Raw genomic sequence first — 13,211 nt, forward strand, 5'->3', positions numbered from 1 at the left:
GTCAGGGCTCATCAGTCTATGCAAAGCCAGAAAAGGGGTCCCCTGAGGCAGAAGGTTGGGAACCACTGATGTAGAGCACCTGTATGTGTGGGTGAGCGTGGTCACTGGATTTCATCTTGACTGCCATTTTCAGTTTAATGGCTGATTAATAGCTGATTAATGAGTTAATGCAGGTATTAGGTTTAGTGTTCTTTAATTAAACATTTCTTTTGTTTCAGGGATTTCTTTTAATCAGCACATCAGAAAAATCAAGCCCGACCTCAGTCTCTTAGCTTTTTCTTTAAGTGGCTACATTGTAGATTGCCTAGCCTTTACATTTCTAGGCAACTTTTGTTGACACTTTTATTGGAAGTATACAGGTCTTTGGCTTGGAAGACTGAATGCCAACAGACAAATCACCAGCCTAAAACATTCAAAATAAAAATATTAGCAACCAAATACCCATTTACAGCATTGCCAGACTCAAGTATTTATGATTGGTAAAATAAATCTAGTCATATCCGTAGATAATACAGCAATTGTTTTCCCACATTAGCATAGTTTAGTTAGAGTGAATCCAATCAATACAGCTGGATTTAAAACAAAATTAATAAACCTTTAATGCAATATTACCGGTTTACTTCCTTCCTTAACTATAGCGTGTTCATTTCAATACACTAAAGTCACAAATAATCAATTTCATAAGAGCTTTATTTGAAACATTACACATATAAAAACTACATACAATTTATCCCACATTGGGTAAACATTTCCCAACAACATGATTAAAAGCACATTTAAAACCAAGAACATGGAATGGCACTGCACATGAATGTCCATGGTGGCCACTTCGTGACACAGTTGAAAGCCAGCTTATTTAAAAAGGAATGATTGCCCAACACGTCAGCATCGGGATTTGTGGAACAGATTCTTGCTGGGAAAGTAACCGGGGACTAATCAGAGACCTCCGTCTTCTCTTGTTTGACATTCTCTTTCTTCATTCTTCCCATGACACACTTCTTAATCTCCAGGCCAATGGCCCTGGAGAGTGGAGGAGGCACAGCATTTCCAACCTGGTAGAAACAGAAGCAGCAGTTACATGATCAGTGATAGCATGAAGCCGATAGAGTTTACAAATGTTAAGAGTCATTTGAACTTTAATTTTAAAGAGAAGCTATGTTGGACTTGCTTGCATTTTCAGTATTAATCTACAGTATTTAAATCTGCACTTGGGGACAGCAGAAACACAAAAAAACCAAACACTGACGTGACCACAGTTAATATAGAAAACTGTTGTCCATTTAGACACAGAGCAACATTAGCATTCTTTTGGAGTTGTTTCTAGCGTCCAATATTCGCTTCAAGTCAGTTTTCAGTCACCAATTCCCGAGGGAAATCTCTGGCTCTTCGGCTGTTAAACAATCACCAACTTTGTCTCTCCTTTGGTGCCGAGCCACAGTGGCTTTTTAAACTGAAATCAGCTGCCTGCTCAAGCTAGAAAGGTTTAAATCAAACTCAGGATTTTACCTGTCTGTGTTTGTCCAGGATGTTTCCAAAGAAGCGGTAGGTGTCGGGGAATCCCTGAGAGCGTGCACACTCCCTCACACTGACCACTCTGTGCTGCTCAGGATGCAAAACACGGCCCTGAAATTGAAATGCTCAGATTAAGACCCAAAGGCAGAAAATCCGTTACAGGCCTTGAAGGCAAAAATTCAGTTGTCTGTCCTATTAGTATCTTTCCAACAAAACCAATAAATTGACTATAATTGACATTATACATTTGAATCATCTCCTGAAATGTGGGTTAGCTTCAGTCTTTCAATTCATGAAAAAAAAAAAAAAAAAAAAAAACCATCATCAAGTCCCTAGTTGAGCTAATTGTCTTTATGGTGACAGTGTACAATTCGTTTTTCTATAGAAATGACATAAAAAAAAAATAAAATAAAAAAAGAGAAGTGTGTTTCACAGTAAAGTACCAAGAATGGGATCCAAGCACTTTTGTGCCATTTTTCAAAACTTTGGCTGAAGGTGGTTTTATTCAACACAATTGACCAAACATTGACGTACCTGCTTGCCCATGGGTTCAGGGTTGGTGACTGTTGTACTGAAGAAGCCGTCCCACTCCAATCTGCCGTAGAGTCCGGCCCAGTGATTGTGGCGGTTCCCAGTGTGGGGCAGACACCAAGGGATCAGAGTGTTAAACTGCCTGTCTGCAGGGTCGCATGGTGTCCCTAAAAAAGAAAAAAAAGACACATAAGAGAGGCCTCCACACTAGAAGCTCTAATAGGGCTGATATGGTATGACTCAACACAACAGTATTATAATGCCGTTTTGACACATTTACCTTTAGCAAAAATAAAAATAAAAATTGCAGTTTCTTGCAACTTTAGTATTGCACTAGGCCATAATGCGATTGATAATATTGCAATTAATTGTGCAGCCCCACTCTAATTTCATTATTCAAGTAGAAAACTAAACCAACATACCTCCTGAACAAGTGCAAACACCTCTGAGTGCCCCGGTGCTGCTGCGTCCATTCTTTTTATCAGGATGTGTATAACGCAGTTTCTTGGTCATGGTGCCATCTCTCAGCCGAACCTCGAGGTTAGGCAGATCCCTCCAGTCGGAGCCTGGGGCCAAGGGGATATGACGCATCCGACCTTCAACCAGAGCACTCATGTCCTGAGGGCACAAAGATATTTTGTTTTAGACGCAACTTTTACCATCAATTACAGAACAAGCAAACACACTACGATCCTACATTAACACAGTACATCTACATCATGTCAATGTTACTACCAAGACAGGTCACCTTGCAGATATGATCTCTGAGGATTGGCTGATATTGTGTGCCTCTGATCTGCCTCTGGAACCAAGACTGAGGCTCCCCGTTGTAGGAAATCTCCAATGCAGCTGCACCATTGCGAATCTCTGGCAGGTCAGACATGGTGTCTCTTACAGTGATGGTTCTGTAGATTCCTCCATTACCTCTGTTGAAGACAGAACATTTAGTCTACTGTACAGTCACTTTGAGGCATCGTTAGAATCCATTTATCTAATTTGATGAGCTGTGCAGGTTTATGATGTAGAATTACAAATCAATAAATGATAGAGGATGTTTACATTACCGTGTAACATTACTGACGTATTTCTTTTCATCCACAGCCACACTCAGAGAGCAAGCTCTGGGAGCGAACACATGCAGAGGCTCAGGATAACGAGGCAGCTGTTCTCCAGGAGCAGCAGCCAGGATGATTGCCCTGCGGCGGGTCTGGGCAACACCGTACTGACCAGCCTGAGGAGGAAAGCAGCAGTGAGCATGTTAGTAGTCTTGTAAAGCCACCTTCATCATAAAAGTACTGTCATGTATAACAGAGGGGTTGGGGGGGGGGGGGTTCAACTTCTCATAAAATATAATCTCTGGAAAGACAATAGTCAGACCCACCTGAAGGACACCAAAAGTACACTGATAGCCCATGCGCACAAGACAGCGTAGAGTCAGCTTCAGGACCATGGAGTTTTTGAAAGAGACAAAGTTCCTCACGTTCTCAAGCAGGAAGAATTTGGGTCTGTAGTAATCACAGTAACTGCAAGAGAGGAAAATCATTTAAGTGTGCACCCAAGGACTGTATCACTGATACAGCAAGAAACTTGCAGTACCATGTTTACAATACATTTCTAAGGGTCAAGGGACCTGCTCTTACAGAAACTGACCTGAGATAGGAGACCACAAGTGAGTTCTTGAACGCTGAATAAGTGCGAGAGTTGAAGCGGTTCATCCCACTGAACCCTTGGCAAGGAGGTCCTCCACACAGCATTTCCACGTCACCCTTCTGAGGCAGCTTCTGGCCAAGAGAATTTGTCTTCTCTCCAGACATGACCAACTTCAGCAAGACGTTGCAGTCCTCTGTGAACACTGTGGTGCCAGGGTTGTTGAGCCTGAAGGCTTGTGCTGCAGGCTCCCACATCTCTATGGCCCACAGAGTCTCAGAGATACCTAAAGGCAACCGGCAGTCGTGTTTTCAGCATTGCATTGAAAACTGCAGATGTCAACATTTGTGGATCCAACAACATATTTCAAGAGTGGCACAGAACAAGCATTTACCAGCCTGGTGGAATCCTTCAGAAAGTCCACCACAGCCAGAGAACACATCCAGTGTGCGATATTTGGGCACTTTTAGTGTCTGTGGTTCATTCTGAGAGTCCTGTGGCTCCTGGGCAGCAGACGCCTTTCCTTTGCCTTTACCTTGTAGAGTGTAATAGGATAACAGGATTAGCATTTCAGTGAGCCTAAAACCAATTTTAGATAAAGAAAATATTTTTCTTCATGTCTGCATGTTCACCTTTCCCTTTGCCCTTTCCTTTGCCTTTGTGAACAACTGAGCGAGCATGATTTGGAGGGTCTTCAAAGCTCTTTGATTTTGCACTATAGGCCTGTGAGAGGAATATATATATAAGATTCAACATGTAAACATTGAAGATGTAGTTAAGTATGTTTCAAATTATGTTTCTTTATCTTTTCAATTTAGCTCAACATTTAATCTTTTGATGCACATTACCACCTTAGATTTTCAACAATTAGCATGAGACTTTTGTTAATATACATACACTGAATCCCTGTTGGTTGTGTTTTGTGACTTTTCTTTTCTATGTAGTGGTACCAACTGTGTACCAATGTTTTATACAATACCAACATGCTAGCAATGGGGTAGCTGTTTAAAGATATGCAATTAAGTTCAAAGTATTAACAACTGTACCTCCAGGAAATAAAAGCGGTCAGGTCCACCACTGGAATAGTCCTGGACTGATTCATTAAGGTCTTCTCCATATTCTACTTGACAGAGGCCGAGCACCTCAGTCATGTTAACGGTCACTTCTTCATCACTCCAGTATAACTGATTGATGTCTGTGTGGTAACTTGCTTTTACACCTTTGTGTGTGTTCTCAGGCCTGGGGAGGTGAGACAAAATCCAGTTAATTCTTGATTTGTTACAGACTAAACCCTGAATTTAAATTGGAACAGCCTTTACCTGTAGAACTTGTAGAGTCGCAGTTTGACCTCTGCATTGTCAGATTTCCCGTTGCTACGCCTGTGACAGAAGATCTCCTTGATGCGCCCGACGCGGAAAGGCTCTGGAGCATCTAGGTTTGACCCCTTGATGTAGTCTGAGGATTTCCTGTAATATTCTGGATACAAATCCTCATCCACATCCTCTTTCCTATGGGAGCGCTTCACTGGACTAGCTGGCTTCACACTGAGAGAAGGGAAGAGAAGCAGTAAGTCTCATATACATTTCATTCATCAAGTTTTTGTAAATGATAAATGTGGAATCCTTTCCTCACCCGAAATTGAAAGCATCAGGGGGCAGGTAGACGCCATCTCCCACCTTGTACTGCACCCCCTTAAAGCAGGCGAGAGCATAGAGAGCCTTTGAGTCGTTGTCTTTGTCCATCAGGGGTTCAAATGCACGAGGCATTTCCTTTTCCTCTCTTTCTCTTGTCCTAACACAGCTGCCACAGAACCTAGGCCAGAAAATGGGAGCATATCCACAAAGTGAAAAAACAAAACAAAAACGATCACATGTGCACTACAAATACATGCATAGACTGCGCTTACTTGCAGTCTTCTGATGGAGTGGTCTTGGGAGGCGTCTCAAAGCGGGCAAACTCTGTGTCATACCAGAATTGATAGAAGAAACTCTTCCCGTCATCCTCAATCACCTTAATGTCCATGTCCATGCCACCCTAAAATACAAAACCCATCAGATCAAGAAAAGAAAAAAATTATAATAAAATGAAATGAAACTGCTTTCAAGTTCACTTACCTCCATAAACCAGTTGTTAGATGGGGCCTTATATGTGACGTTAACTTTGCCTTGCACATAATTGAGCTGCATGTCTTCACACTCATCCACAATGACTAGCTCCAGCGGATCAGAAGACTCTCCCAGCACTGTGTGAGTCCCACGAGAGAACCAGTGGGCATGGAACATCTTTCCAAGGCTGTCCTCCCACAGGGATGTGATCCTAAAAAGGATCAAGTCATTAGATTTATACAAACCGCAGTCACAAAATGTTATCAAAGAATCTAAAAATGTCTTACCTCGCCAGATACAGAGGAATGGATGGATCCTCTGATGAAACTGAGACACAGTCGCCCACCTCCAGCACTTCATCATTCAGACAGACCTTCCTGTAGTACTGCCTCTTCCCCTCAGTCTGAAGGAGTTGGAGACAAATATACTTTATGTACACACAGACACAGCTGTGTTCTCATGCATGACAGGAAAACTTCAGGGTAACTACCAAGGACGAGGGAAACAGTTACCTGAACATGTTCTCCGATCCATGTAATGTTGCACTGGGTCTGCTTCTTCCTCTTAGCATGAGAAACCTTTTTGACCTTCTCCACTGGAACATCTTCCTCTTCAATGTTCTCATCATCTTCAGCCTCCTTCACTGCAAGGTTTGGGCATCTAAACAAAAAGGTTGCATGTTGGTAAAAGAGGCATCAAGGACTATTGACATAAAAGTATCATGCCCTCGTCACAGTACACAAAAGCATAAATTCTGTAAAGTTTGTGTTGCATTAAAATATTTGTCCTTCTACATTAAAAATGGTAGCTATGTGTTTTAATTACACAAAGCTGAGAGACTCAGAACACAAAATATTTGCCAACCTACATTCATAAGGCTGCATATTAAAAACATCTATAGACTGAACTGCTTAGAGACACTCACCTTCTCTGCTTACAAGCCTGCTTGCTTTTGCCACTTCCTCCAAATTTGATCATGTCCTTGCAAGCTGTACATTTGCCACAATCAGGAGATTGACAAACCTGAAAAAGAGAAGAGAAATATAGAGGATGCAAATCAAATTGCACATCAAACACTGTTGAATTAGTATTTTAAGCTTTTGGGCTTCACTTTTATGACCACTCACCTCACAGACGCCACATCGCTGTCTTTTGACCCCACCACTCTCTTTATCATTCTGTTCTATCTGATCGGAGAAGAACGTATCGAAGATCTGGTAGACCAGCTTGGTAGTGGTCGCTTTAGTCGGTCCCTTACTGTCCTTCTCTATCTTTGTTGGGTGACGAATGGCCTGTCTTCTGGCGGCTCGCCTGTCAACAGAATAAAGCTTTTGTTCAGAACAGAGATCCATTTGGCTTGGCACAAATACCTGATATGTATGGCATTATGATGCCCCTGGCTGTCAACAAACCACAGCATCAGGCCATGCAACATAAGAAACAAGCAAACAAAAACAGACACAAGATGTACAGTGCAGAGTTCCCGTTAGATGCAACTGGCCAATCAAGTTCTTCCCAAACATTCTGGCCTGCAGAGTTACCGGTAAAGGTTTAGAGACTGTGCTTAGCTCTCAACAATGTCCTGTATTATATATAAGTTATAAATAAAATTTAAAAAAGCTTTGCTGTTAGACATCTCTTAAGATGATTCTTCCAGTCAATTATATAAAAAGGAAATATTTGACACGGTGAACTCCAACCCCCCCATGTTCTAAATAGTGTTAATATAGTTCGTCTCACTTTATGACACTATGGAGGAGAATCCTAGCCTGCAGAAAGCCGAGGTGTAATATTTTATATTTTGCATTACTGTAATTAATCCAGTGCATAACACAAAGCCCAAGATTAAGGGTCAACAAGTCAGATAATCATAATCAATGGTGCTAAAATCCTTACAGTGTTTCAGAGTTTAAACTGGAGTGTATTTTGTTCCAACCCTGATGATTCACATCAGTGATCATAGTGGGATAACCCACGTTCAAATGTGCAAGCGTGAGACAACCGTCAGCCCGGGGCTTAGTGTAGCATGGATTAGATGCAGTGATAAACCCCCTCAGGAGACACTGCTGAAGTTCAAGGCTCGACTGATTTTCCTTTGAGAAAGACTTCTGCATGAAGATCAAGTTTAAACTGGAAAACTACTTCCCTTGTCTACCAGTTACCTTCTGGGGCCACTGCAGCCAATTGGACTTTATAAGCAAATTTCTTTTTTTAATGTATTCATGTTACAAGCACCGGAAGAGAGTTTACAATGACTAATGTAGAACAAAAGAGGAAAGTAATTTTGCATATTTGAACAATAACAAAATTAGAATTAAAATTCCAGCGTGAACTCTGGTATAAAGCTCTTTTTGTCCATATAGCTTCTAAATGCTTCACACTAACACCACCAAACAAGCTAAGGATGCATTCACAACAAGGCCTACCTACCAGTATAGCAGCATGCTGCATTAGGAAATGTCAAAGGAATGTTAGACATTAGGGAGAACAAGGAGCGAGGAGCAGAAATACAGGAATAGAAGCAAAGAAAATAAAATGAAAAATAACTTTAAAATCCTGAAGCATTTGTGTTGCAGAAGAGCTGCAGCTAGAATAACTGAAGCTGAGAATGGGGAATCTTCATTTAAGGTAAATATGTAGCATATGCACTCATGCTCCTACAGTGTCTATGAAAGCTTACTTGTTTGAATATTAGAATAAATTGATAATTTCAAGTAGAGAAAAATTCCCAGATTGCATCAGGCCGATGGGTTAGTGACTTTTATAATTTAGTGTAGACCTGCATACTATTCCCTTAAAGGTTCAGGAATCAAAGCCAGTGCTTTAAAGGATCTTTGACTACTTCCAGCTGACATCCCGTCACGGTAAGAGGGAGCCAAATCTTTCAGCCATACCTTTTCCCTAAAGTGACACCTGCAAGCTTGATCAGGTCTCGCATGCAGGGAGTTACAATGATGGGCTGCTCATCTGAGTCGCCGGCCTCATCGTAGCTCTCCACCTGCTCCACCACAAACTGGGCATGGCGCAGCAGTGTGTCTTCAGTGAAGCAGTTGAAGTTGAGTCCTGCAGGAGGCACGGTTGTCTAATGGGGAAGGAGAAACAAGTTGGTCAGGATCATGTTTTTTGTTTTTTTTAAACTCACGAAATGCCAGTTCTTAGTTCTACAATTTCTGCATTCTTCATAGTTCATGCAGATTCATAGTGCCATGATAAGGCAAAAATATATGAATTACTCACCTAGTCTGTAGAGTGCCAAAGATAATTTATCACATGACAGCTAATTGCAAATATTGTCAACCTAGTCAACACTAATGCCAGAGACACCAACCAGCAAATGTTTAATATTTCAAATATGTTAATTAGTTAAGTGGTAGGATTTCTGTTGATAACCAATTGATTTACTGACCAGTCTATTCAGTGCTACCTGACAAACACGACAACTTGTTGACAGACTTCTCTATAAAATAACTTAGCGGGTTTCTGTGTACATAGAGTTGATCATTTTTTGAGATATGCCATTGCCATGTAATCACTGATGGCCCCTAGAAAAATGGAACCATGTTGAATATGTCAAGAGAAAAGACATAAGCTTGTTCCATTCATACATGTTCTCACCTCAATCTTGTTGAGAAGGTCCTCATAAGTAGCGTCACGGTTCTTCTGGAGGAATTCCACCACAATCTTGCTCATATAGATCTTCTCCTGCATCAGTGCAAAGATGGGTGCGTACTCCTCACTCGACTGCATCAAGATGTAATCAGCAAAAGCTACACAATAAAGATCGAGATTAACCATTATTAGGTCAATACAGGGTAAAGAAAACAAATACAAATTTGGAGCAGAAAACCAAAAAGAAAAATCTGCTACCTGTAGTGAAACCAATTAAAGCCTTTTCTCCACCATCAAAACCAGTGATCCACCAGGCATTGATGGGTCCAAGCTTCTTGGCAGGAACACCACCTGAAACAAACAAAAATGTAATACCACACTCAAACACATCTGCTTGGTTGTAGTTAAGAGGAAAACAAGCAAAATTAAGTTCCCATTATTTAAAATGTGGGTTTTCATACCATCCAAGCAAGGGTTGTCATCATAAATGGGTTTGACAACACAGCTGAAGTAGAGCTCCACATTCTTCTCAATCAGGCCAGAGTCAAATGGACAAAGGTGACCACGCTTGTCATATACACTGAAAGACAAAAAGGGTTAGCACCATCACTGACAAATCCTCAGGTGTTGCAATACAAAAAAAAAACAACAACAACACTACAATAAAATGAAGGACACAATTGTTCTAGCAGTCAAGTGTCACTACCTAAAACACTAAAGACAGATGCAGAATCACTTACCTGAAGTTTGTGATCTTGTGTTGTGGCAGATCCTCATAGCTCTCAAATCCATCCTCGTTTGAGTCAAACAGGGAGAGGCGCTCATCTGTTAACATTTCTGGTTCATCCAGCTGAGGAAGAAAAGAGCAGAATTGTTCCAGGTTTCACATTCTAGTCAATATTTAAAAAATAATATTAAAAACATATTACAATATACCATACTAAACACAATTAATAAAAGGGCTGCATGTGTCAAACTGTACTTTATTAAAAAGGTGAAAACGTGCCATTCGAAAATCCACTTCAAGGACAACAAACTCACTGCATTATCAGGATCTCCTTGAAAGAACTTGAGATCTGAATCATCCAAGTATTGTCTGCAGTCTGGGCATTTGGGGGGTGGTGGCTTTTAAAAAAAAAAAAAAAAAAAGGCAAATTGAGTATACAGGTAATTTCAGTACAAAGCATTAATTCTCACAAAAAGGTTTCTAGCGAGGACACTGAGATGAATGATCCAATTCATTACCTTTGCAGCAGAAACAGTCTTAATAACCTCGGTCTTCGATTCTTCTGGAGCAGCTCTGCATAAAAGAAAAGTGTGTTTACTTGTGTGCGAGCTTCATCACCATAATTAATGTTCATAATGTTGAGGGAAAGAGACTTACTTTTCCTCCGACTCTACTTTGAGACGCTTCTCCTCCCGAGACTACAACACATTTGAAAGTATAGACAGTGTTATATACCAAACTGAGACTTGCACCAACTCCTGATGTTTAAAAATCACTGGTACATAAAAATGCTTCACCTCTTCAACATTATCTTCCTCTTTCTTCGGTTCATTTTGTCCATTAGTAGATTCTCCATTCAAGTCCTCAGACTTGCGCTTTTGACTGTAAGACCAACTTAGTTTTAAAAACAGATTTTTTTTATTGGCTGAAAATAAATGTGAAGTAAAAATCCAAGTGAAAAACAAAGTCTTAGGACCAAGATAAAACTTATACGCACACTTTAGAGAACATTGACAAAATGGATGGCTGTTTCCCACTGTTTCTTGTTACCCTGGTACTCGCTGGAGACTCTGGAATGAAAAAGAAAAAAAGAGAACAAACAAGTTGGTTTTTTTTGTTTAAACCATTGTTTTAAATCCATTTAATTTGTGCCGTTACATGATAAAGATTAATAAAGTCTTAAACTTACTTTTGGGGTCAGAATTTGCCTTACTCCTGCGTCCACCCTTCCCTTTGGCAGCAGTTGGTGACTTGACAGCCTCCTCTTCCTCCTGTACGTCCATGGTCACTTCTTCACTGTCCTCATCTTTGTGAGAGCCATTTGTGAAGCCATTCGTCTTTCCATTCTGCTCCACGCCATCAACATGTGAGCCATTTTCAAGATGAAACTCTTTTCCCAGCAACGCCTTTACTTTAGAGATGTAGACCTCCTGCAGAAAGAACATGACATATGCGACAGGTCACAGGAGAAATAATGAGCAGTAAAATTTCAGGATCGGTAATATCTTCAAGAGTCACTACCATTGAGATCTCTGAACTTTTCATCTTTTCCTCCAGGCTGGACAGCTGATCCTGAGCGTCGACATGCAGGAAATCCTGCACCAACTTGAGCTTCTCCTTCACATTATTCTGGAAAGGCGTTTTAGAAGAATTATTTCATCAGAAAAGGGAAGTTTAACTTCAGTTGAGAATCAAAAACAGACAAAACCAACTGTTTCTGGTATATTGCATACCAGAATCAGAGAACCTCTTGCAGCATAAACACTGTTAAAGAGGCCACATGATAATAGGTCACCTACTAAATCCTTGACAATACATATTTTAATGTACTTTTCTGATAAAGTTTGAAATCAGAGATTACTATCTCAAGCTGCAGCTTTATTGACATGTTAACACATGCTTTAACTTGAAGATGACAGCATCAAGACTTGAATGAAAAAATCAAGTCATGACACTTTGGGGAGTGATAGTGTTTGAGATACTGAATCCAATTAAATTTTAACCTGCATGTTTTTAGATGGCAATATCTGCATCTGTTCATCGCTTTACTTTTAAGGATATGGTGAGACTCATTCAAACTCATTCACATTAATTGAACCAGACAAGATTGCAGATTTTAGATTGCTTCGTGAAATCCAATTGAAGGTGGAGCGTCTCTTCAATCTGACGGCATATTGTGACCCTACGATCGTGTTCAATGGTCTTTTGACCCCCACAACTGAGCATTAGGAACAACGTTACTCCAGCTGCTCACTAATTGTTAACACTTCACGTTATGGACACTGAACCCACCTCGTCTGAAACTCCATCCTCATCCAGCACCTGCAGCCTGTGAACAACGAACATGTCAAAACAACGTTACGGTGAGTTAAACCAATGTGCGACAGAGCGCAAATCATCTACAATGACATTTACTGAGGTTGTAGCAATAAAACCGGCGTGAGTGACGGCGAGCTAGCAGAAACATAGGTAGCAAAACTTCCTGAGTGGCGCCAAATCCCACACGCTGCTCCATCCATTGACAGGCTAAGATGCTAAGTGGCTAACGTTAACAGGGAGCTAACGTTAACTCTGTATGCGGCATCAGACCTGACTGTCAAGTGGCAACAAGCTAACGCTAGCTGCAAGCTGCTAGTACAAGCAAAATGTAAAGTAGTAGCTCCGGTCACGACAACGGGAGCAAGTCCGAAGCGGCGAGTTAAACAGGTTTCGCTGTTGTTGTCGTGGCTTCTGAACTAAGACAACAAGCTGCGCGAAGGCTACAGCATCAAGACATCATTAGCATTCCCGTTACTAACGTTACCGTACCTTTTCCTGACATCCTCTGGCAGAGACAGGGAAGTCCTGGATGGCATTGTGAACAGCTAGCTAAACGTGTAAGACAAAAAAGAGATTTAAAATCGCTTTAAAATCTGTTAAAACAATGGTTAAAACCGCCGTTGGCAACTGCAGCGCGGCTCCACGGTGACTGCTGGTCGCGTGATGTTTCTTGCAATGGATGCTATAAGCAATTCGGGCGCGCGGGCCGTCTTTTCGCGCGGAAACCCGGGTGTTGTGGACTGTACCATTACGGCGATCTA

General features: G+C 41.1%; 1 protein-coding gene across 3 annotated transcripts; it reads right to left on the reverse strand.

The window, feature by feature from the left end:
* Positions 1-672: 672 nt before the first annotated feature.
* dnmt1 (DNA (cytosine-5-)-methyltransferase 1) lies at positions 673-13,118 on the reverse strand. 3 transcript variants are annotated; one of them, XM_051387494.1, is made up of 34 exons: positions 12,940-13,118; positions 12,424-12,460; positions 11,653-11,760; positions 11,321-11,561; positions 11,129-11,201; positions 10,929-11,013; positions 10,789-10,829; positions 10,650-10,704; positions 10,446-10,529; positions 10,145-10,254; positions 9,866-9,984; positions 9,663-9,755; positions 9,411-9,562; positions 8,690-8,877; positions 8,226-8,240; positions 6,923-7,106; positions 6,721-6,818; positions 6,308-6,455; positions 6,083-6,198; positions 5,805-6,006; positions 5,597-5,724; positions 5,323-5,502; positions 5,010-5,234; positions 4,737-4,929; positions 4,323-4,413; positions 4,085-4,225; positions 3,694-3,976; positions 3,425-3,566; positions 3,108-3,274; positions 2,792-2,969; positions 2,466-2,661; positions 2,047-2,210; positions 1,507-1,623; positions 673-1,052 (listed from the first exon to the last, which is right to left on the reverse strand). In XM_051387494.1, the coding sequence occupies exons 1-34, from the start codon at positions 12,984-12,986 to the stop codon at positions 933-935; spliced, it is 4,521 nt and encodes a 1,506-aa protein (XP_051243454.1). In that variant the 5' UTR covers positions 12,987-13,118; the 3' UTR covers positions 673-932. The 3 variants fall into 3 exon arrangements, with proteins under 3 accessions (XP_051243454.1, XP_051243456.1, XP_051243455.1); XM_051387496.1 differs by lacking the exon at positions 8,226-8,240; XM_051387495.1 differs by lacking the exon at positions 8,226-8,240 and having other exon boundaries at positions 5,323-5,507; positions 5,596-5,724.
* Positions 13,119-13,211: the final 93 nt, after the last annotated feature.

The sequence above is a fragment of the Dicentrarchus labrax genome, unplaced genomic scaffold (assembly GCF_905237075.1).
Source record: "Dicentrarchus labrax unplaced genomic scaffold, dlabrax2021, whole genome shotgun sequence".
Taxonomy (NCBI): domain Eukaryota; kingdom Metazoa; phylum Chordata; class Actinopteri; family Moronidae; genus Dicentrarchus; species Dicentrarchus labrax.

Coding starts and splice junctions, on each gene's coding strand:
- dnmt1 (XM_051387494.1), bottom strand. CDS start 12,986: ATGCCATCCAGGACTTCCCTGTCTCTGCCAGAGGATGTCAGGAAAAG. Junction 10,530..10,649: donor AGACTGTTTCTGCTGCAAAG/GTAATGAATTGG, acceptor TTTTTTTAAAAG/CCACCACCCCCCAAATGCCC. Junction 6,819..6,922: donor AGCGATGTGGCGTCTGTGAG/GTGAGTGGTCAT, acceptor TCTCTTTTTCAG/GTTTGTCAATCTCCTGATTG.